At 45.1% G+C, this 25,290-nt stretch overlaps 1 protein-coding gene across 7 annotated transcripts in view; it reads right to left on the bottom strand.

The window, feature by feature from the left end:
• LOC138651117 (beta-1,4-galactosyltransferase 1-like) overlaps positions 1-25,290 on the bottom strand; it is a 480,309-nt gene that overhangs the window by 384,946 nt on the left and 70,073 nt on the right. For all 7 annotated transcript variants that reach the window (XM_069741131.1, XM_069741142.1, XM_069741124.1 and 4 more), the window contains one exon: positions 13,524-13,750. In XM_069741131.1, the coding sequence (XP_069597232.1) occupies positions 13,524-13,750 (227 nt within the window). The remainder of the gene's footprint in view (positions 1-13,523; positions 13,751-25,290) is intronic.

The raw sequence follows: 25,290 nt of genomic DNA, 5'->3' as shown, positions 1-25,290 counted from the left end.
CTTATACGGACCAATGAAACGAGGCTTAAACTTAGGAGAGGAAACCTTCATAGGAACATAATGAGACGACAACCAAACCAAATCCCCAACACGAAGTCGGGGACCAACACAGTGCCGGTGGTTAGCGAAACGTTGAGCCTTCTCCTGGGACAATGTCAAATTGTCCACCACATGAGTCCAAATCTGCTGCAACCTGTCCACCACAGTATCCACACCAGGACAGTCCGAAGGCTCAACCTGCCCTGAAGAGAAACGAGGATGAAAACCAGAATTACAGAAAAACGGCGAAACCAAAGTAGCCGAGCTGGCCCGATTATTAAGGGCAAACTCAGCCAAAGGCAAGAAGGACACCCAATCATCCTGATCAGCAGAAACAAAGCATCTCAGATATGTTTCCAAAGTCTGATTAGTTCTTTCGGTTTGGCCATTTGTCTGAGGATGGAAAGCCGAAGAAAAAGACAAATCAATGCCCATCTTAGCACAAAAGGACCGCCAAAACCTTGAAACAAACTGGGAACCTCTGTCCGAGACGATGTTCTCCGGAATGCCGTGCAAACGAACCACATGCTGGAAAAACAATGGCACCAAATCAGAGGAGGAAGGCAATTTAGACAAGGGTACCAAATGGACCATCTTAGAGAAGCGATCACAAACCACCCAAATGACCGACATCCTTTGAGAGAAAGGGAGATCTGAAATAAAATCCATGGAAATATGCGTCCAGGGCCTCTTCGGGACCGGCAAGGGCAAAAGCAACCCACTGGCACGAGAACAGCAGGGCTTAGCCCGAGCACAAGTCCCACAGTACTGCACAAAAGAACGCACATCCCGTGACAAAGAAGGCCACCAAAAGAATCTAGCCACCAAATCTCTGGTACCAATGATTCCAGGATGACCAGCCAACACCGAACAATGAACCTCAGAGATAACTCTACTAGTCCATCTATCAGGGACAAACAGTTTCTCCGCTGGACAACGGTCAGGTCTCTCAGCCTGAAACTTCTGCAGCACCCGCCGCAAATCAGGGGAGATGGCAGACAAAACTACCCCCTCTTTGAGAATACCCGCCGGCTCAGGAACACCCGGAGAGTCAGGCACAAAACTCCTTGACAGGGCATCAGCCTTCACATTCTTAGAGCCCGGAAGGTACAAAACCACAAAATCAAAACGGGAGAAAAACAGCGACCATCGAGCCTGTCTAGGATTCAACCGTTTGGCAGACTCGAGATAAGTCAAATTCTTGTGATCCGTTAAAACCACCACGCGATGCTTGGCTCCTTCAAGCCAATGTCGCCACTCCTCGAATGCCCACTTCATGGCCAACAACTCTCGATTGCCAACATCATAATTGCGCTCAGCAGGCGAGAACTTTCTAGAAAAGAAGGCACATGGTTTCATCACCGAGCCATCAGAACTTCTTTGCGACAAAACAGCCCCTGCTCCAATCTCAGAAGCATCAAACTCGACCTGAAACGGGAGCGAAACATCTGGCTGGCACAACACAGGGGCAGAAGAAAAACGACGCTTCAACTCCTGAAAAGCCGCTACAGCCGCAGAGGACCAATTGACCACATCAGAACCTTTCTTGGTCAAATCAGTCAACGGTTTAGCCACACTAGAAAAATTAGCGATGAAGCGACAGTAAAAATTAGCAAAGCCCAGGAACTTCTGCAGGCTCTTCACAGATGTCGGCTGAGTCCAATCATAAATGGCCTGAACTTTAACAGGGTCCATCGTCGAAGGGGAAAAAATGAAACCCAAAAATGAAACCTTCTGAACTCCAAAGAGACACTTTGACCCCTTCACAAACAAGGAATTCGCAAGAAGGACCTGGAACACCATTCTGACCTGCTTTATATGAGACTCCCAATCATCCGAAAAGACCAAAATATCATCCAAATATACAATCATGAATCTATCCAGGTACTCTCGGAAGATGTCATGCATAAAGGACTGAACTACAGATGGAGCATTAGAAAGCCCGAATGGCATAACCAGGTACTCAAAATAGCCCTCAGGCGTATTAAATGCTGTTTTCCATTCATCGCCCTGTTTAATACGCACAAGATTATACGTCCCTCGAAGATCTATCTTGGTGAACCAACTAGCCCCCTTAATCCGAGCAAACAAATCAGACAGCAGCGGCAAAGGGTACTGAAATTTGACTGTGATCTTATTAAGAAGGCGGTAATCAATACAAGGTCTCAAAGAACCATCCTTCTTGACCACAAAAAAGAACCCTGCTCCCAACGGTGATGACGACGGGCGAATATGACCTTTCTCCAAGGATTCCTTTATATAACTCCGCATAGCGGCGTGCTCTGGCACAGATAAATTGAACAATCGGCCCTTAGGAAACTTACTACCAGGAATCAAATTAATAGCACAATCGCAATCCCTATGAGGAGGTAGGGCACTGGATTTGGGCTCATCAAATACATCCCGGGAATCCGACAAAAATTCAGGGACTTCAGAAGGAGTGGAAGGCGAAATTGACAGCAATGGAACATCACCATGTACCCCTTGACAACCCCAGCTGGACACAGACATAGATTTCCAATCCAATACTGGATTATAGACCTGTAGCCATGGCAACTCCAAAACGACCACATCATGCAGATTATGCAACACCAAAAAGCGAATATCCTCCTGATGTGCAGGAGCCATGCACATGGTCAATTGAGTCCAGTACTGAGGCTTATTCTTGGCCAAAGGCGTAGCATCAATTCCTCTCAATGGAATAGGATACTGCAGGGGCTCCAAGAAAAAAACACAGCGCCTGGCAAACTCCAAGTCCATCAAATTCAGGGCAGCGCCTGAATCCACAAATGCCATAACAGAATAGGACGACAAAGAGAAAATCAGAGTAACGGACAAAAGAAATTTAGACTGTACCGTACCAATGGTGGCAGACCTAGCGAACCGCTTAGTGCGCTTAGGACACTCGGAGATAGCATGAGTGGAATCACCACAGTAAAAACACAGCCCATTCTGACGTCTGTGTTCTTGCCGTTCAGCTCTGGTCAAAGTCCTATCACATTGCATAGGCTCAGGCCTATGCTCAGAGAATACCGCCAAATGGTGCACAGCTTTGCGCACCCGCAAGCGCCGATCGATCTGAATGGCCAAGGACATAGACTCATTCAGACCAGCAGGCATGGGAAATCCCACCATGACATCCTTAAGGGTTTCAGAAAGACCCTTTCTGAAAATTAAAAAAGAAAGTAAAAAGCACTGGCGCTCCTGATAGTCCCTAGTGGGGAAACAAAATTGCTGAATGTAGAGTGCTGCTGGTGATTGTGACAGGTTCTGTGTAGACCTGTAAAGTATATAAAATGAAAAAGAGTGGTATTCACCTGCGCTGTCTACAAAAACGAACAATAAAATGAAAAATAGATGAATAAATGAATAAGAGAGCACTTACTTAATGAGTAATCATTGGTTATGCAGTGGATGTTGCAATGGGTCCTTAAAGTACTACCAGAATCTTAGGGGAATGAGGAGAGAAAAAAAAAAAAACCCTGATGAAGAGGGCCTGAGCCCTTGAAATGCATTGGTTTGCTGACTAGCTATACTAGCACACCTGTCCTCTTTAGCCCCGTAGCGTGGTGACGTCACCAGCAGCTCTGCCCACCCTCTCCGACCGCTACCTCAGCACTGCATCCGGCCGGGGCACGCAAGGTTTCGCGGTCGCACGGCTTCTGCCGCCACTCTCTCCTTAACCCACCGCTCTGTCATAGTGGTACACCTAGCGGTGGCTCAGACTTTCCGGAACCGCTTCCCTCCGCACTCAGCACCACAGTGAGTATAGCATATTTTATGTGCACATAGCAATTGTGGCATATTAGTGCTCCAACATACTAGGGGAGCATTTCTCCTCATCTCAACATATGGGCAATCAATTCTAATCACAGTAATCCTTGTCAGCCAGCATCTGATGGTCATCTTACTACCTTAACCTAACGGAATCCTGCGCTACTCCCACCAGCAGTAAGTTTATTGTGTACTGGGAAAACTAGACCACATTTATTTAAAACCACCATTACCTATAAAGGTTGTACATTTATCTAAGCAGGGGCATCTACTATAAACCTCTGAAGATTAAGCAACCGTGGTCATCACAATACCCGCATCAATTGCAGATACACAGGGATCACGTCTCTTCATTGCACATTTCCATTTAATATCTGAGTGAGTATATATTATAAATCTATTTAGTCTCACTATATTCACCAATACAAACATTTACCCCTTTTTTTTTTTTTCTCTCCTCATTCCCCTAAGATTCTGGTAGTACTTTAAGGACCCATTGCAACATCCACTGCATAACCAATGATTACTCATTAAGTAAGTGCTCTCTTATTCATTTATTCATCTATTTTTCATTTTACCTTTCTGAAAATTGCCGCCAGGGCACACTCATTCCACTGAGTAAGCACAGACCACTTTCTAAACTTCTGACAATATACCTCCGCTTCATCCTGACCTTGACACAGAGCCAGCAAGATTTTCTCTGCCTGATCCACTGAATTTGGTTCATCATAAAGCAATCCAAGCGCCAGAAAAAAACGCATCTACGTCACGCAATGCAGGATCTCCTGGCGCAAGGGAAAATGCCCAGTCTTGAGGTTCACCACGCAACAAAGAAATAATGATTTTTACTTGTTGAACGGGGTCACCAGAGGAGCGGGGTTTCAAAGCAAGAAACAGTTTACAATTATTTTTGAAATTCAGGAACTTAGATCTATCCCCAGAAAACAAATCAGGAATTGGAATTCTAGGCTCTAACATCGGATTCTGAACCACAAAATCTTGAATGTTTTGTACCCTTGCAGTAAGATGATCCACACAAGAGGACAGACCTTGAATGTCCATATCTACACCTGTGTCCTGAACCACCCAGAGGTTAAGGGGAAAAGAAAGACAAAACACACTGCAGAGAAAAAAAATGGTCTCAGAACTTCTCTTATCCCTCTATTGAGATGCATTAATACTTTGGGCCAGCTGTACTGTTATGGACCTGGTGGTTAGGAGCACCTGGAACGACCTGATGGTTAAACAAACACAGAACAAGCTCTGGGAAGTGGGAGCTCTGCTGACCGCAACCCCTAATCCTATCACACACACTAGAAATAGCCGTGGAGCGTACCTAACAAGGCCTAGATGCCTCTTCACAGCCTAAGAGCTAACTAGCCCTAGAGATAGAAAATAAAGCCTACCTTGCCTCAGAGAAATTCCCCAAAGGAAAAGGCAGCCCCCCACATATATTGACTGTGAGTTAAGATGAAAGTCACAAACACAGAAATGAAACAAGTTTCAGCAAAGGAAGGCCAGACTAACTAAACAGACTGAGGATAGGAAAGGTATCTTTGCGGTCAGCACAAAAAACTACAAAAGACCACGCAGAGTGTGCAAAAAGACCTCCGCACCGACTCACGGTGCGGAGGTGCCACTCTGCATCCCAGAGCTTCCAGCTAGCATGGCAAAATCATGATATTAAGCTGGACAAGAAAACAAAGAACAAATAATAAACTAGCAGGGACTTAGCTTCTGCTGGAGTAGAGAAGTCACCCGAAAGATCCAAGAGCGAACTGAACCAGTACAAGAACATTGACAGCTGGCATGGAGTAATGATCTGAGTGGAGTTAAATAGAGCAGCCAGCCAAAGTATAAACTACTTCACCTGTGGAAAGAACCTCAGAAGCAGCAGCTCCACTCACAGCCACCAGAGGGAGTCCATGAACAGAACTCGCCGAAGTACCATTCATGACCACAGGAGGGAGTTTGATAACAGAATTCACAACACCTTCCCTTCCGAGCTCTGCCATGTGCCCAAACAGTGGTTTACCTGTTGTGAATTCTGCTTTTGGGCTCCCTCCGGTGTTTGTAGGTGGTAATGCAGTTGTCCCTGGGTTGCAGTCCTGGTCAGGTGTATCTGCTGATTGCAGTTCTGACTGGGGTATTTAGGTGTGCAGGATTCATTAGTCCTTGCCAGTTGTCCATGGTTGTTGGGAGGTGTTGGACCTCTGTCTGGTTCCTCCTGCCTTGCTGCCAAATCAGTAAAGATAAGTGTCTGGTTTTGTTTCAGTGGCACACATGCTGTGTGCTTGATAATTCAGTGCTATTCATTTGTTTTTTCTTGTCCAGATGGTGGAATTTTTTGTATTATCTGCTGTGGATATTTTTGGAAGGGTTTTAATACTGACCGCTTAGTATTCTGTCCTATCCTTTCCTATTTAGCTAGAGTGGCCTCTTTTGCTAAATCCTGTTTTCTGCCTGCGTGTGTCTTTCCTCTCCTACTCACAGTCAATATTCGTGGGGGGCTGCCTATCCTTTGGGGTTCTGCTCTGAGGCAAGGTAGAATTCCTATTTCCATCTATAGGGGTAATTAGTCCTCCGGCTGTGTCGAGGTGTCTAGGGTTTGTTAGGCACACCCCACGGCTACTTCTAGTGGCGGTGTTAGTTCAGGATTTGCGGTCAGTACAGTTACCACCTACTCCAGAGAAAGTTTCATGCGGCTCCAAGGTCACCGGATCATAACAGTACAACTGGCCAATAATGAGTTAAATGTATCTCAGAAGAAGGGAAGGAAGGTGTTGAGACATTTTTTTTTCAGCAGTCTGCTTTGTCTTCTCTTCCCTCTTTTTCTCTGGGTGGCTGAGGAGTCTTGTGCTAGCATGGATGTTCAGGAATTAGCTTCTCGTGTAGACCAGCTTGCTGCTAGGGTACAGGGTATTTCTGATTATATTGTTCAGACTCCTGTTTTAGAGCCGAAGATTCCTACTCCTGATTTGTTTTTTGGTGACAGGTCCAAATTTTTGAGTTTTAAAAACAACTGTAAACTGTTTTTTGCTCTGAGACCTGGATCCTCCGGTGATTCCATTCAGCAGGTTAAAATCTTCATCTCCCTGCTGCATGGCGATCCACAGGATTGGGCATTTTCCCTGGAATCTGGGAATCCGGCTTTGCTTAATGTAGACTCCTTTTCTCAGGCTTTGGGATTATTATATGATGAACCGAATTCTGTGGATCAAGCGGAGAAGACCTTGTTGGCCCTGTCTCAGGGTCAAGAGGCGGCAGAATTGTATTGTCAGAAATTTAGAAAATGGTCTGTGTTGACTAAATGGAATGATGATGCTTTGGCGGCAATTTTCAGAAAGGGTCTTTCTGAATCCGTTAAAGATGTTATGGTGGGGTTTCCCACGCCTTTCGGTCTGAGTGATTCTATGTCTCTGGCCATTCAGATTGACCGGCGCTTGCGGGAGCGCAGAACTGTGCATGCTGTGGCGTTGTCCTCGGAGCAGATTCCTGAGCCAATGCAGTGTGATAGGATTCTGTCTAGAACAGAACGACAAGGATTCAGACGTCAGAATAGGTTGTGTTATTATTGTGGCGACGCTTCTCATGTCATTTCTGTCTGCCCTAAGTGGACAAAGAGGATCGCTAGTTCATTTACCATCAGTACTGTACAACCTATATTTCTGTTATCTGTGACCTTGATCTGCTCATTGTCATCATTTTCTGTCATGGCGTTTGTGGATTCAGGCACTGCCTTGAACTTAATGGACTTTGAGTTTGCCAGGCGTTGTGGTTTTCCCTTGCAGCCTTTGCAGAACCCTATTCCTTTAAGGGGCATTGATGCTACACCCTTGGCTAAAAATAAGCCCCAGTTTTGGACACAGGTGACCATGCGCATGGTGCCAGCCCATCAGGAAGATTGTCAATTTCTGGTGTTGCATAATTTGCATGATGCTATCGTGCTGGGTTTTCCGTGGTTGCAGGTACATAATCCTGTGTTGGATTGGAAGTCTATGTCTATGACTAGTTGGGGTTGTCAGGGGGTTCATAATGATGTTCCTTTGATGTCAATCTCCTCTTCTTCCTTTTCTGAAATTCCAGAGTTTTTGTCTGATTTTCAGGATGTATTCGATGAGCCCAAGTCCAGTTCCCTTCCACCGCACAGGGACTGTGATTGTGCGATTGACTTGATTCCAGGCTGTAAGTTTCCTAAGGGTCGACTTTTCAACCTGTCTGTGCCTGAACATACCGCCATGCGGAGTTATGTTAAGGAGTCTTTGGAGAAAGGGCATATTCGGCCATCTTCTTCACCGTTGGGAGCGGGATTTTTTTTGGTTGCTAAGAAGGAAGGCTCCTTGAGACCCTGTATTGATTATCACCTCTTGAATAAAATCACGGTCAAGTTTCAATACCCTTTACCTTTGCTTTCCGATTTGTTTGCTAGGATTAAGGGGGCTAGTTGGTTTACGAAGATTGACCTTCGATGGGCATATAATCTTGTTCGTATTAAAAAGGGTGATGAATGGAAAACTGCGTTTAATATTCTCGAAGGCCATTTTGAATATCTTGTGATGCCATTCGGGCTTACTAATGCTCCATCTGTTTTTCAGTCCTTCATGCATGATATCTTCCGGACTTATATTGATAAATTCTTGATTGTATATTTGGACGATATTTTGACTTTTTCCGATGATTGGGAGTCTCATGTGGAACAGGTCAGGATGGTATTTCAGATCCTTCGTGACAATGCTTTGTTTGTGAAGGGGTCTAAGTTTCTCTTTGGGGTGCAGAAGGTTTCTTTTTTGGGCTTCATTTTTTCTCCCTCATCTATGGAGATGGATCCGGTTAAGGTTCAGGCCATTCATGATTGGATTCAGCCCACATCCGTGAAGAGCCTTCAGAAATTTTTGGGCTTTGCTAATTTTTATCGCCGTTTCATTGCTAACTTTTCCAGCGTGGTTAAACCCTTGACCGATTTGACGAAGAAAGGCGCTGATGTGGCGAATTGGTCCTCTGCGGCTGTCTCTGCCTTTCAGGAGCTTAAACGCCGATTTACTTCTGCTCCGGTGTTGCGCCAACCGGATGTTTCTCTTCCGTTTCAGGTTGAGATTGACGCTTCTGAGATTGGGGCAGGGGCCGTTTTGTCTCAGAGGGATCTTGTTGGTTCCTTGATGAAACCGTGTGCCTTCTTTTCCCGTAAGTTTTCGCCTGCTGAACGCAATTATGATGTCGGCAACTGGGAGTTATTGGCTATGAAGTGGGCATTTGAGGAGTGGCGACATTGGCTTGAGGGAGCTAAGCACCGTATTGTGGTCTTGACCGATCATAAGAATCTGATTTACCTCGAGTCTGCCAAACGGCTGAATCCTAGACAGGCTCGATGGTCCTTGTTTTTTTCCCGTTTTGATTTCGTGGTCTCATATCTTCCGGGTTCTAAGAATATTAAGGCTGATGCCCTCTCTAGGAGTTTTTTGCCTGATTCTCCTGAGGTCTTTAAACCGGTCGGCATTCTGAAAGAAGGGGTGGACCTTTCTGCCATTTCCCCTGATTTACAACGGGTTCTTCAGGAATTTCAGGCTGACAGACCTGACCGCTGTCCAGTGGAGAAACTGTTTGTTCCTGACAGATAGACTAGTAGAGTGATTTCTGAGGTTCACTGTTCTGTGTTGGCTGGTCATCCTGGTATTTTTGGTACCAGAGACTTGGTTGGTAGGTCCTTTTGGTGGCCTTCTTTGTCACGTGATGTGCGTTCTTTTGTGCAGTCCTGTGGGACTTGTGCGCGGGCCAAGCCTTGTTGTTCTCGTGCTAGTGGGTTGCTTTTGCCATTGTCGGTCCCTGAGAGGCCCTGGACGCATATTTCTATGGATTTTATTTCTGATCTTCCGGTTTCCCAGAGGATGTCAGTTATCTGGGTTGTTTGTGACCGGTTCTCTAAGATGGTTCATTTGGTGCCTTTGCCTAAATTGCCTTCCTCTTCAGATTTGGTTTGTTGTTTTTTCAGCATGTGGTTCGTTTGCATGGTATTCCAGAGAATATTGTGTCCGACAGAGGTTCCCAGTTTGTTTCTAGGTTTTGGCGGGCCTTTTGTGCTAGGCTGGGCATTGATTTGTCTTTTTCTTCTGCATTTCATCCTCAGACAAATGGTCAGACCGAGCAAACTAATCAGACTTTGGAGACTTATTTGAGATGCTTTGTGTCTGCTGATCAGGATGATTGGGTGGCCTTCTTGCCATTGGCCGAGTTTGCCCTTAATAATCGGGCTAGTTCGGCTACTTTAGCTTCGCCTTTCTTTTGTAATTTTGGTTTTCATCCTCGTTTTTCTTCTGGGCAGGTTGAGCCTTCTGACTGTCCTGGTGTGGATTCTGTGGTGGACAGGTTGCAGCAGATTTGGGCTCATGTGGTGGACAATTTGGTGTTGTCTCAGGAGGAGGCTCAACGTTTTGCTAACCATTGTCGGTGTGTTGGTTCCCGGCTTCGGATTGGGGATCTGGTCTGGCTGTCTTCCCGTCATGTTCCTATGAAGGTTTCTTCTCCTAAGTTTAAGCCTTGGTTTATTGGTCCTTATAGGATTTCTGGGATTATTAATCCGGTGTCTTTTCGATTGGCGCTTCCGGCCACTTTTGCTATTCATAATGTCTTCCATAGATCTTTATTGCGGAAATATGTGGTGCCCGTTGTTCCCTCTGTTGATCCTCCGGCCCCTGTGTTGGTTGATGGGGAGTTGGAGTATGTGGTTGAGAAGATTTTGGATTCTCGTTTTTCGAGGCAGAGGCTTCAGTACCTTGTTAAATGGAAGGGTTATGGCCAGGAGGATAATTCTTGGGTTTTTGCCTCTGATGTCCATGCTGCTGATTTGGTTCGTGCCTTTCATCTGGCTCGTCCTGATTGGCCTGGGGGCTCTGGTGAGGGTTCGGTGACCCCTCCTCAAGGGGGGGTACTGTTGTGAATTCTGCTTTTGGGCTCCCTCCGGTGGTTGTAGGTGGTAATGCAGTTGTCCCTGGGTTGCAGTCCTGGTCAGGTGTATCTGCTGATTGCAGTTCTGACTCGGGTATTTAGGTGTGCAGGATTCATTAGTCCTTGCCAGTTGTCCATGGTTGTTGGGAGGTGTTGGACCTCTGTCTGGTTCCTCCTGCCTTGCTGCCAAATCAGTAAAGATAAGTGTCTGGTTTTGTTTCAGTGGCACACATGCTGTGTGCTTGATAATTCAGTGCTATTCATTTGTTTTTTCTTGTCCAGCTTTGATTGTGTCAGTATTTTCTCAGTCTAGTTGGATTCTCAGGAGTTGCAGATATACGTTCCACGTCTTTAGTTAGATGGTGGAATTTTTTGTATTATCTGCTGTGGATATTTTTGGAAGGGTTTTAATACTGACCGCTTAGTATTCTGTCCTATCCTTTCCTATTTAGCTAGAGTGGCCTCTTTTGCTAAATCCTGTTTTCTGCCTGTCTGTGTCTTTCCTCTCCTACTCACAGTCAATATTCGTGGGGGGCTGCCTATCCTTTGGGGTTCTGCTCTGAGGCAAGGAAGAATTCTTATTTCCATCTATAGAGATATTTAGTCCTCCGGCTGTGTCGAGGTGTCTAGGGTTTGTTGGGCACACCCCACGGCTACTTCTAGTTGTGGTGTTAGTTCATGATTTGCGGTCAGTACAGTTACCACCTACTCCAGAGAAAGTTTCATGCGGCTCCAAGGTCACCGGATCATAACATCTACCCCCACATATGGGGTATCAGCGTACTCAGGACAAATTGGGCAACAACTTTTTAGTTCAATCTCTCCTGTTACCCGTGGGGAAATACAAAACTGGGGGCTAAAAATAATTTTTGTGGAAATTTTTTTTTATTACTTTCATGGCTCTGCGTTATAAACATTAGTGAAACACTTGGGGGTTCAAAGTTCTCACAACACATCTAGATAAGGTCCTTGGGGGTCTAGTTTCCAATATGGGGTCACTTGTGGGGGGTTTCTACTGTTTAGGTACATCAGGGGCTCTGCAAACGCAACCTGACGCCCGCAGACAATTCCATCAAAGTCTGCATTCCAAAACGCCATTTCTTCCCTTCCGAACTCTGCCATGCACCCAAACAGCAGTTTTCTTCTATATATGGGGTATCAGCGTACTCAGAACAAATTGCACAACAACTTTTGCAGTCCAATTTCTCCTGTTACCCTTGGGAAATTACAAACTTGAGGGCTAAAAGATCATTTTTGTGTTTTTAATTTTCACGGCTCTACATTATAAACTTCTGTGAAGCACTTGGGGGTTCAAAGTGCTCACCACACATCTAGATAAGTTCCTTAGGGGTCTACTTTCCAAAATGGTGTCACTTTTGGGGGGTTTCCACCGTTTTGGCACATCAGGGGCTCTCCAAACGCGACATGGCGTCCTATCTCAATTCCAGCCAATTTTGCATTGAAAAGTCAAATTGCGCTCCTTCCCTTCCGAGCTCTGCCATGCGCCCAAACAGTGGTTTACCCCCATATATAGGGTATCGGCGTGTTCAAGACAAATTGTACAACAACTTCTGGGGTCCAATTTCTCATGTTACCTTTGGTAAAATAAAGCAAATTGGATCTGAATTAAATTTTTTGTTAAAAAAAAGTTAAATGTTCATTTTTTTTAAACATTCCAAAAATTCCTGTGAAACATTTCAAGGGTTAATAAACTTCTTGAATGTGGTTTTGAGCACCTTGAGGGATTCAGTTTTTAGAATGGTGTCACACTTGAGTATTTTCTATCATATAGGCCCCTCAAAATGACTTCAAATGTGATGTGGTCCCTAAAAAAAATGGTGTTTTTAAAATGAGAAATTTTACCACTATCATGAAGTACAATATGTCATGACAAAACAAGCTCAGAATCACCGGGATCTATGCAAGCGTTCCAGAGTTATAACCTCATAAAGGGACAGTGGTCAGAATTGTAAAAATTGGCCCGGTCATTAACATGCAAACCTCCCTTGGGGGTAAAGGGGTTAATGGAAGGTACAGAAACTACATACAGCAGCCTCCCTCAGTTGTTTTTGGAGTCATAGCTTTTGTAACCAAGTAAATACTGTAGAGACAGCCATAAATGACGGAATAAGACATTTTTTTTCAAAAATCAAAAGTACACATGCAAATAATAAACTTTGTAATATATGTTATCAGAAAAATCAGCTTCTTTCTCCTCCTGGACTGATCTTTACTTCTCAAAATACTCAATTCACAGGTAAAAAAGGTTTTAGTGAATAAAGACTTTCCCAATACTGAGATAGGTAATGGCAGTTAGTGCTTATAAAGTTCTATGGAGAATTGTAACTGTCATTTTAGAAGAACAGAGCAGAAACTTCTGGGTCTGCTTCTAGCTTCTTCAGTCTCCTCCACCTCCATAGAATTTTAGAGGCAGTAGCTTTCACGTCCAATCTCAGTAATGGAAAATCTCTCTTTTTACAAAGTACAGATTTTACCCATGGACTGAGAATGAAAGATGAATCCAGGAAAAACAATCACATTTCTTTGATTAAGATAAATTACAAAATTGCTTATCTGTACTTGAACTATTAATATGATGAATCAAAAATCAAAATTACATTTACACAGGAGTTACGTGTCGAATTACACTTTTATGCGCCTTTATATCTAAGAATAGTTTTATCTTGGTTAAGAAAACATTTCATTTGCTAGTTAGTTATTTCACAATATTTCATATAATTACAAGTTACAATTTATATCTTATGTTTTACCTGCTCCACAACATATACACCATAGTCTGCCTGTTGTTTCTGTAGGAAGGGATGCATGTTGTATAGCCAGATCGCAAGGTGTGGGTCTCGATCACGAAAAGGGATCACTATAGCGATTTTCTGGAGAGCTGTACAGTTTTCAGGCTTGCTATGACCTCCAAGCGGCAAATTTGCATTTTGAAATATTGGGTTATCTTTAGACACATTTACTTCAACATTGTAAGGACCTGTTAGTTAAAATGAAGATATTGCAGGTGACTTAAACATTAAGCAGTCTGTAAAAAGAATACATTTGACAATCTCCATTTCCATCACAAATGGACACCAGCATGTTAAAATTACCAGCACTTAAAAACTGTGATTTTAATGGTGCACGTGAAAATAATAAACTTTATAAGATGTCTTATCAGAGAAATGTTCTTCTTTCTTCTCTTGGACTGATATTTCACTCTCAGTTCATGGGTAAAATTGATAAAATCTGTATTTGGTGTATAGAATTTTCAATGCCAGTGCTTTTAAAATCATATGGAGGGGAGGAAAGTTTAGAGTGAGATACAGCTGCAAGTTCTCTTAAAATCACAGTTATATTTCTCCATAGAACTTTATAAGTATTTTCTGTCTATCTATCTCAATAATGGAAAAAATTGTTTTCACTGAAGACAATTTTTGGTTGTGAATAGTGATGAGCAAATACATTTGGCACTATTCATTATTCGCACGAATAGTACGGTATTCGGGCTATTCGTTACTCGGCGAGTAATTAGGTATTCACCTTGTTATAATCGAGTGACCCGCCCAGCAGTTTTGGTGCTTTAATTGCAGCTAATGAACATGCTGGGCTGGCATACCAATCACTGTAATGCTGGTGCCATCTTGTGCACATTAAAGCCAGAAACAGCATAAGGAGAGCGTAGTTTAGAGAAAGTGAAAGTAGTGTAAGTAGAGTTTATACAGAGCATTTATTCATTCCAAAAAGCTCTTTTAAGAGCTGAAGATTGTGAAGAGTTTACTTAACTCATCTTTGCAAGTACATGCTGCATATCTCCACTGTGTTGTACAGTAGTTAGTATTAGGAACAGACTGTGTGATTAGGATGAAATAGGGAGGGTTTCATCCACTACCAAAATATAAAAATAAGCTATTTGTGGAGGGAAATAATATTAGGTAGTACCAGCATATACAAAACCATTTTTTGGTGGAGCTACATAATATTCCTGTGTAGCGGCCTATAATTTTTTTTTTTTACCGCAAAATACTATTCCTAAGTGGCAGCATATAGTAACATCCATTTTAAAATCTAATTGCTAAAAAATATCCCTTTGTCTATTGCTTAAAATACGTAATATTTAGCTAGAAGTTGTGCGACTGGCACAACCTGGTTAGAGATAATCTTACATGACAATTTAGCAAGGGCAATATTCTTCATTAGTCCAAATTTGGAGTGTGTCAGCAAGCCGATTTAAAAAATCATAATTTTCTATTGGTTTAAAAAATAGCATATCTTTATCCAGCAGTTATGTGACTGGCGCAATCTGGGTAGAGATAATCTTATGTGACAATTTAGCAGGGGCAATAATCTTTATTACACCGCATTTGTAGTGTGTCAGCAAGACAATTGAAAAAAAAAATCATAATTTTCTATTGGTTTTAAAAAGAGCGTTTCTTTAGCTAGCAGTTGTGGTGCGACTGGCGCAAAGCCTGCTGTTGCTGTTACTAGATACAGTGAATTTGTAAATAATACCTTTGTAAGGGTACTTGTGAAAAATAAAGCCAGTATTTTTTGGTCTCTTAAGCATACGTGCGGTGCCCCAGGGTCCTGGTCGTCGCAGTGGTATTGCTTTCCTCTCTGGGAGAGTGATGCTACGTTTGGAGGCAATGAAGGATAACTGCATCCAGGTAACAAAATGCATGCAACATGTTCACACTTCAGACCAGAAGGGGGAGCTCTAAGTCTGTTTTAGGTGAACTCCCCTATAAGAACATCCTGATCTGGAGGGAAAGAGTTCAGTTCCTGTCAGAAAGACAGAGGGAAAGGAAGCAGAGGAGCCGTGTAGCCTGAAGTGCTACAGCTCCTGGGAAGAGACATTCAGAAGGCAGAACTGTATTGCAGTGAGCATGCAAGGAAGTCAGAGCAAAGGAAAGGATACCAGAAGGGGACCAGCCCCGCTCAAGCTGTCTCCTTCTTGGGCGCAAAATCCCGGTAGCCAGAACACCGAGGGAGTAAGGACCTCTACGCCTTATTTCAGAGACCGGCAGGACAGCTAATTGCAGGTTACCTGTCCACACCTACACCCAGGAGGCACGGGGACACCTACAGAGCTGGGTTATCTAAGAGACCCTATAAACAGGCTCACGTCACCAGTTATAGAAGTTTTGTCCTATCCTATATGGGGGACAGAGAGAGCAAAACATCGCATCTGTGAGATCCTTATGTGAAGCCATAGGCAGTAAGGGACTACACCACCGCAGCGCAGGGGAAGGCTACTGATTTCCACCTGGACAAAGGGGACTCTGGACTTGCCTCCAAAATGGCCGGACACTGCCACCCTGTGATCTGGTGCCCTGGACTGTGGATGCTGAAGTTTTCAGTAAAGGTAAAGAGACTGCAAACTTGTGTCCTCGTTCTTCTCTGCGCCTCTCACCATCCATCATCTACACATCGGGAAGCCCTGGGGACATACTTCACCTGTGGGAAGGTATACCATCTAGCTGCCATAACATCACCCCAGCGGACCCCTTAAAGCAGCGTCGGTCACCCTGACCGAATACCACAGGTGGCGTCACGAACACAAACTTTATCCCTTTAAAGACCTTTCCCTTTTACACGGATGTCCCAGGGCCACGGACCAGGTCAGCCACCATGAAATCCCCCTGTGAATGGCAGAACCTGATACTGAGTACCCCACGGCCCCATGGGGGCGCTCCATATGAATTCAAGATGAGAAAGGGTGATGTTAAGGGACGTGGATTTGGTGGTGCCTGCCAAGGCTGTGTGACAGATCCAAAGGTGACTGTATCTCGTTCTAGGTTCCTGTCAAAATTTGGTCAGCGCGCTACACCACTGACGAACCCAGACAAATGCGAGGATGTTGTGGGTTGGATGGCAGACAAAGGCTCCGATGTGTTGGGGAAGGTCAATTCATATCTGAAGAGGTGAAGGATAAACTTGAGACACAGTTGCCATCAGGTCAGCCTCAAATCGCAACTCACAAGGAGAATCAGATTGAGGAATTGAAAGACAACGCAGTCGATGATGAGGCCACTGATCCAATCTATTATTTTTCCATGGTGCTGTACATGAGAAAGTGGTTGCATACAGAGATATAGATACCATTTACAGTAAACAAATTTACAATGACAGACTGGTACAGAGGGGAGAGGACCCTGTCCTTGTGGACTTACATTCTATGGGATAATGGGGAGGAGACAGAAGGGCGGGGGTGCAGCAGCTCTGTTGGTGGTGAGGCGGTAGCTCTGGAAAAGGTGAGGTGGCAGCTCGGGTGGTGGTGAGGCAGCAGCTCGGGTAGTAGGGAGACAGCAGTTTGGGTAGTGGTGAGACGGCAGCTCGGGTGGTGGTGAGGCGGCAGAATGGTTATTGCAGGCGGTAGGCTTTCCTGAAGAGATGGGTTTTCAGATTCCGTCTGAAGGATCTGAGGGTGGTGGATAATCGGACGTGTTGAATACCAGAGGATGTGGGATATTCGGGAGAAATCTTGGAGGCAGTTGTGTGAGGAATGAATAAGTGTGGAGGAGATTAGGAGGTCTTGGGAGTATCGAAGATTACGTGAGGGAAGATATTGGGACATTAGTTCAGAGATATAGGGAGGGGACAGGTTGTGGATGGCTTTGTAGATCAGTGTTATTAGTTTGAACTGGATTCGTTGGGGAATTGGGAGCCAATAGAGGGATTTGCAGAGGGGATAAACAGGGGAGTAGCGAGGAGAGAGGTGGATTAGCGGGGCAGCAGAGTTGAGGACAGACTGGAGTGGTGCAAGAGAGTTAGCGGGGAGGCCACAGAGGAGGGTGTTGCAGTAGTCGAGGTGGGAGATGATGAGGGCATGCACAAGAGTGTTAGTAGATTGTGGGCTGAGGAAGGGACAGATTCTGGCAATATTTTTAAGTTGGAGGCGACAGGAGGTGGTAAGAATTTGGACGTGCGGTTTGAAGGACAGGGCACAGTCGAGAGTTACCCCGAGGCAGCGGATTTCAGGTGCGGGAGAGAGCGTGATATTGTTTACCATAATAGATCGATCAGGTAGGGGGATGTGGCACGGTTGCATGCCTAGCGAGCACAGCAATGCAGAGAGGTATGGATCCATAGCAGGAAAAAAGGCAAGTAGAGGTAGTGGTTTGCCCAGAGGTAGAACTTGGTCAACTGTTCCATGGAGCCGCCCCACTCGGTTAGATAACAGGCCAAGGGTGCGTTGTTTGTTGTGAATTCTGTGGCAGAGCTCCCTCCTGTGGTCACAAGTGGTACTTCGGCTGATTCTCTCTGGGAGCTTCCGTTTGTGGAGGAAAGTGGTACTGCGGCTTCTGAGTTTCCTCCCTCAGGTGATCTGGTGAGGTCGTTAGGTGCTTCTCTACTTAACTCCACCTAATGCTTTGATCCATGCTTCCTGTCAATGTTCCAGTGTAGGACTTGTTTTTCCCTGGATCATTCCTGTGGCCTGCTGCTCTGCATAGCTAAGTTCATCTTTGCTATTTGTTTGCTATTTTTTCTGTCCAGCTTGTCTATTTGTTTTGCTGGAAGCTCTGGGACACAAAGGGTGTACCTCCGTGCCGTTAGTTCGGTACGGAGGGTCTTTTTGCCCCCTTTGCGTGGTTTTCTTTAGGGTTTTGTGTAGACCGCAGAGTTATCTTTCCTATCCTCACTCTGTTAAGAAAGTCGGGCCTCACTTTGCTGAATCTATTTCATCCCTACGTTTGTCTTTTCATCTTTACTCACAGTCATTATATGTGGGGGGCTGCCTTTTCCTTTGGGGTATTTCTCTGAGGCAAGGTAGGCTTATTTTCTATCTTCAGGCTAGTTAGTTTCTCAGGCTGTGTCGAGTTGCATAGGTAGAGTTAGGCGCAATCCACGGCTGCCTCTAGTGTTGTTTGGAGAGGATTAGGGATTGCGGTCTGCAGAGTTCCCACGTCTCAGAGCTCGTTCTATTATTTTGGTTTATTGTCAGATCACTGTATGTGCTCTGACCGCTATGTCCATTGTGATACTGAATTGCCTATCACAACAGTACAGGAAGCCAAAAGTGCTAATGATTCTCAATAGAGGGAAAAAAGAAGTTCTGAGACCATTTTTTTTTCTTTGCACTGTGTTTTGCCTTTTTTTTTCCCCTAGACATTTGGGTGGTTCAGGACACAGGTGTAGCAATGGACATTAAAGGTCTGTCTTCATGTGTGGATCAGCTCACGGCAAGAGTTCAAAATATTCAAGATTTTGTGGTTCAGAATTCTTTGTTAGAACCGAGAATTCCTATTCCAGATTTGTTTTTTGGAGATAGAACTAAATTTCTGAGTTTCAAAAATAATTGTAAACTATTTCTGGCTTTGAAACCTCGCTCCTCTGGTGACTCAGTTCAACAGGTTAGGATCGTCATTTCTTTTTTGCGTGGCGACCCTCAGGACTGGGCATTTTCTCTTGCGTCAGGAGATCCTGCATTAATTAATATCGATGCGTTTTTCCTGGCGCTTGGATTGCTGTACGATGAGCCTAATTCAGTGGATCAGGCAGAAAAAAATTTGCTGGCTCTTTGTCAGGCTCAGGATGAGATAGAGGTATATTGCCAGAAATTTAGAAAGTGGTCCGTGCTCACTCAATGGAATGAATCTGCGCTGGCAGCTATTTTCAGAAAGGGTCTCTCTGAAGCCCTTAAGGATGTCATGGTGGGGTTTCCTATGCCTGCTGGTCTGAATGAGTCTATGTCTTTGGCCATTCAGATCGGTCGACGCTTGCGTGAGCATAAATCTGTGCACCATTTGGCGGTATTACCTGAGATTAGACCTGAGCCTATGCAGTGCGATAGGACTATGACCAGAGTTGAACGGCAAGAACACAGACGTCTGAATGGGCTGTGTTTCTACTGTGGTGATTCCAATCATGCTATCTCTGATTGTCCTAAGCGCACTAAGCGGTTCGCTAGGTCTGCCACCATTGGTACAGTACAGTCAAAATTTCTTCTGTCCGTTACCTCGATATGCTCTTTGTCATCGTATTCTGTCATGGCGTTTGTGGATTCAGGCGCTGCCCTGAACTTGATGGACTTGGAATTTGCTAAGCGTTGTGGGTTTTTCTTGGAGCCCTTGCAGTGTCCTATTCCATTGAGAGGAATTGATGCTACGCCTTTGGCCAAGAATAAGCCTCAATACTGGATCCAGCTGACCATGTGCATGGCTCCTGCACATCAGGAGGTTATTCGCTTTCTGGTGTTGCTTAATCTGCATGATGTGGTCGTGTTGGGGTTGCCATGGCTACAAGCCCATAATCCAGTATTGGATTGGAAATCCATGTCGGTGTCCAGCTGGGGTTGTCAGGGGGTACATGGTGATGTTCCATTTCTGTCAATTTCGTCATCCACCCCTTCTGAGGTTCCAGAGTTCTTGTCTGATTACCGGGATGTATTTGATGAGCCCAAGTCCGATGCCCTACCTCCGCATAGGGATTGTGATTGTGCTATCAATTTGATTCCTGGTAGTAAATTCCCAAAAGGTCGACTGTTTAATTTATCCGTGCCTGAGCACACCGCTATGCACAGTTATGTGAAGGAATCCCTGGAGAAGGGGCATATTCGCCCGTCATCGTCGCCATTAGGAGCAGGGTTCTTTTTTGTAGCCAAGAAGGAAGGTTCGCTGAGACCTTGTATAGATTATCGCCCTCTTAATAAGATCACTGTTAAATTTCAGTACCCCTTGCCATTGGTATCTGATTTGTTTGCTCGGATTAAGGGGGCTAGTTGGTTCACCAAGATAGATCTTCGTGGTGCGTATAATCTGGTGCGAATCAGGCGAGGCGATGAATGGAAAACTGCATTTAATACGCCCGAGGGTCATTTTGAGTATCTAGTGATGCCATTCGGACTTGCCAATGCTCCATCAGTGTTTCAGTCCTTTATGCATGACATCTTCCGAGAGTACCTGGATAAATTCCTGATTGTGTACTTGGATGACATTTTGATCTTCTCGGATGATTGGGAGTCTCATGTGAAGCAGGTCAGAACGGTTTTTCAGGTCCTGCGTGCTAATTCTTTGTTTGTGAAGGGATCAAAGTGTCTCTTTGGTGTGCAGAAGGTTTCATTTTTGGGGTTCATCTTTTCCCCTTCTACTATCGAGATGGATCCTGTTAAGGTCCAAGCCATCCATGATTGGACTCAGCCGACATCTCTGAAAAGTCTGCAAAAGTTCCTGGGCTTTGCTAATTTTTATCGTCGCTTCATCTGCAATTTTTCTAGTATTGCCAAACCATTGACCGATTTGACCAAGAAGGGTGCTGATTTGGTCAATTGGTCTTCTGCTGCTGCGGAAGCTTTTCATGAGTTGAAGCGTCGTTTTTCTTCTGCCCCTGTGTTGTGTCAACCAGATGTTTCTCTTCCGTTCCAGGTCGAGGTTGATGCTTCTGAGATTGGAGCAGGGGCTGTTTTGTCGCAGAGAGGTTCTGATTGCTCAGTGATGAAACCATGCGCTTTTTTTTCCAGGAAGTTTTCGCCTGCTGAGCGAAATTATGATGTGGGCAACCGAGAGTTGCTGGCCATGAAGTGGGCATTCGAGGAGTGGCTTGAAGGAGCTAAGCATCGCGTGGTGGTATTGACTGATCATAAGAACTTGACTTATCTCGAGTCTGCTAAGCGTTTGAATCCTAGACAGGCTCGTTGGTCGCTGTTTTTTGCCCGTTTTGACTTTGTGATTTCGTACCTTCCGGGCTCTAAAAATGTGAAGGCAGATGCTCTGTCTAGGAGTTTTGTGCCCGACTCTCCGGGTTTATCTGAGCCGGCGGGTATCCTCAAGGAAGGAGTAATTGTGTCTGCCATCTCCCCTGATTTGCGGCGGGTGCTGCAAAAATTTCAGGCTAATAAACCTGATCGTTGTCCAGCGGAGAAACTGTTTGTCCCTGATAGGCGGACGAATAAAGTTATCTCTGAGGTTCATTGTTCGGTGTTGGCTGGTCATCCTGGAATCTTTGGTACCAGAGAGTTAGTGGCTAGATCCTTTTGGTGGCCATCTCTGTCGCGGGATGTGCGTACTTTTGTGCAGTCCTGTGGGATTTGTGCTCGGGCTAAGCCCTGCTGTTCTCGTGCCAGTGGGTTGCTTTTGCCCTTGCCGGTCCCGAAGAGGCCTTGGACACATATCTCTATGGATTTTATTTCAGATCTCCCCGTCTCTCAAAAGATGTCAGTCATTTGGGTGGTCTGTGATCGCTTTTCTAAGATGGTCCATCTGGTACCCTTGTCTAAATTGCCTTCCTCCTCTGATTTGGTGCCATTGTTCTTCCAGCATGTGGTTCGTTTGCATGGCATTCCAGAGAATATCGTTTCTGACAGAGGTTCCCAGTTTGTTTCGAGGTTTTGGCGAGCCTTTTGTGGTAGGATGGGCATTGACTTGTCTTTTTCCTCGGCTTTCCATCCTCAGACTAATGGCCAGACCGAACGAACCAATCAGACCTTGGAAACCTATCTGAGATGCTTTGTTTCTGCCGATCAGGATGACTGGGTGTCCTTTTTGCCTTTGGCTGAGTTCGCCCTTAATAATCGGGCCAGCTCGGCTACCTTGGTTTCGCCATTTTTCTGCAATTCTGGGTTCCATCCTCGTTTCTCTTCAGGACAGTTTGAGTCTTCGGACTGTCCTGGTGTGGATACTGTGGTGGACAGGTTGCAGCAGATTTGGACTCATGTAGTGGACAATTTGACCTTGTCCCAGGAGAAGGCTCAACGTTTCGCTAATCGCAGACGCCGTGTGGTGTTGTGAATTCTGTGGCAGAGCTCCCTCTTGTGGTCACAAGTGGTACTTCGGCTGATTCTCTCTGTGATCTTCCGTTAGTGGAGAAAAGTGGTACTGCGGCTTCTGAGTTTCCTTTCTCAGGTGATATGGTGAAGTCGTTAGGTGCTACCCTATTTAACTCCACCTGGTGCTTGGATCCTCGCTTCCAGTCAATGTTCTAGTGTTGGACCTATTTCCTCCTGGAGTGTTCCTGTGGCCTGCTTATCTGCATAGCTAAGTTCCTCTTTGCTATTTTTTTGCTGTTTTTTCTATTCCAGCTTGTCAATTTGTTTTTTCTGCTAGCTGGAAGCTCTGGGACGCAGAGGGTGTACCTCCGTGCCGTTAGTTCGGTACGGAGGGTCTTTTTGCCCCCTTTGCGTGGATTTTGTAGGGTTCTGTGTTGACCGCAAAGTTGCCTTTTCTATCCTCGCTCTGTTCAGGAAGTTGGGCCTCAGTTTGCTAAATCTATTTCATCTCTACGTTTGTCTTTTCATCTTAACTCACAGTCATTATATGTGGGGGCTGCCTTTTCCTTTGGGGAATTTCTCTGAGGCAAGGTAGGCTTATTTTCCATCTTCAGGCTAGCTAGTTTCTCAGGCCGTGCCGAGTTGCATAGGTAGCGTTAGGCGCAATCCACGGCTGCCTCTAGTTGTGTTGGAGAGGATTAGGGATTGCGGTCAACAGAGTTCCCACGTCTCAGAGCTCGTTCTTATTTTTTGGGTTATTGCCAGGTCACTGTATGTGCGCTGACCTCTATGTCCATTGTGGTACTGGATTGCCAGCCATAACAGTACTGGAAGCCAAAAGTACTAATGATTCTCAATAGAGGGAAAAAAGAAGTTCTGAGACCATTTTTTTTCCTTTGCACTGTGTTCTGCCTTTTTTTCCCCTAGACATTTGGGTGGTTCAGGACACAGGTGTAGCAATGGACATTAAAGGTCTGTCATCATGTGTGGATCAGCTCACGGCAAGAGTACAAAGTATTCAAGACTTTGTGGTTCAGAATTCTATGTTAGAACCAAGAATTCCTATTCCTGATTTGTTTTTTGGAGATAGAACCAAATTTCTGAGTTTTAAAAATAATTGCAAACTATTTCTGGCTTTGAAACCTCGTTCCTCTGGTGACCCAGGTCAACAAGTTAGGATCGTTATTTCTTTTTTGCGTGGCGACCCTCAGGACTGGGCATTTTCTCTTGCGTCAGGAGATCCTGCATTAAGTAATATCGATGCGTTTTTCCTGGCGCTCGGATTGCTGTACGATGAGCCTAATTCTGTGGATCAGGCAGAGAAGAATTTGCTGGCTCTGTGTCAGGGTCAGGGTGAAATAGAGGTATACTGTCAGAAATTTAGAAAGTGGTCCGTACTCACTCAGTGGAATGAAGGTGCGCTCGCAGCTATTTTCAGAATAGGTCTCTCTGAAGCCCTTAAGGATGTCATGGTGGGATTTCCTATGCCTGCTGGTCTGAATGAGTCTATGTCTTTGGCCATTCAGATCGGTCGACGCTTGCGTGAGCATAAATCTGTGCACCATTTGGCGGTAGTACCTGAGCTTAGACCTGAGCCTATGCAGTGCGATAGGACTTTGACCAGAGTTGAACGGCAAGAACACAGACGTCTGAATGGGCTGTGTTTCTACTGTGGTGATTCCACTCATGCTATCTCTGATTGTCCTAAGCGCACTAAGCGGTTCGCTAGGTCTGCCACCATTGGTACGGTACAGTCAAAATTTCTTCTGTCCGTTACCTTGATCTGCTCTTTGTCATCGTATTCTGTCATGGCATTTGTGGACTCAGGCGCTGCTTTGAATTTGATGGACTTGGAGTATGCTAGGCGTTGTGGGTTTTTCTTGGAGCCCTTGCAGTGTCCTATTCCATTGAGAGGAATTGATGCTACGCCTTTGGCCAAGAATAAGCCTCAGTACTGGACCCAGCTGACGATGTGCATGGCTCCTGCACATAAGGAGGTTATTCGCTTTCTGGTGTTGCATAATCTGCATGAAGTGGTCGTGTTGGGGTTGCCATGGCTACAAGTCCATAATCCAGTATTAGATTGGAAATCCATGTCTGTGTCCAGCTGGGGTTGTCAGGGGGTACATGGTGATGTCCCATTTCTGACTATTTCGTCATCCACCCCTTCCGAGGTTCCTGAGTTTTTGTCTGATTACCGGGATCTATTTGATGAGCCCAAGTCCGATACCCTACCTCCGCATAGGGATTGTGATTGTGCTATCGATTTGATTCCTGGTAGTAAATTCCCAAAAGGTCGACTGTTTAATTTATCTGTGCCTGAGCACGCCGCTATGCGGAGTTATGTGAAGGAGTCTTTGGAGAAGGGGCATATTCGCCCGTCATCGTCGCCATTGGGAGCAGGGTTCTTTTTTGTAGCCAAGAAAGATGGTTCACTGAGACCTTGTATAGATTACCGCCTTCTGAATAAGATCACGGTTAAATATCAGTACCCCTTGCCATTGTTTTCTGATTTGTTTGCTCGGATTAAGGGGGCTAGTTGGTTCACCAAGATAGATCTTCGTGGTGTGTATAATCTTGTGCGTATTAAGCGAGGCGATGAGTGGAAAACTGCATTTAATACGCCCAAGGGCCATTTTGAGTATCTAGTAATGCCATTCGGACTTGCCAATGCTCCATCAGTGTTTCAGTCCTTTATGCATGACATCTTCCGAGAGTACCTGGATAAATTCCTGATTGTGTACTTAGATGACATTTTGATCTTCTCAGATGATTGGGAGTCTCATGTGAAGCAGGTCAGAACGGTGTTTCAGGTCCTGCGTGCTAATTCTTTG

This window comes from Ranitomeya imitator, chromosome 1 (assembly GCF_032444005.1).
Source record: "Ranitomeya imitator isolate aRanImi1 chromosome 1, aRanImi1.pri, whole genome shotgun sequence".
Lineage (NCBI taxonomy): Eukaryota > Metazoa > Chordata > Amphibia > Anura > Dendrobatidae > Ranitomeya > Ranitomeya imitator.
This window is presented reverse-complemented; position numbering and strand designations above follow the sequence as displayed.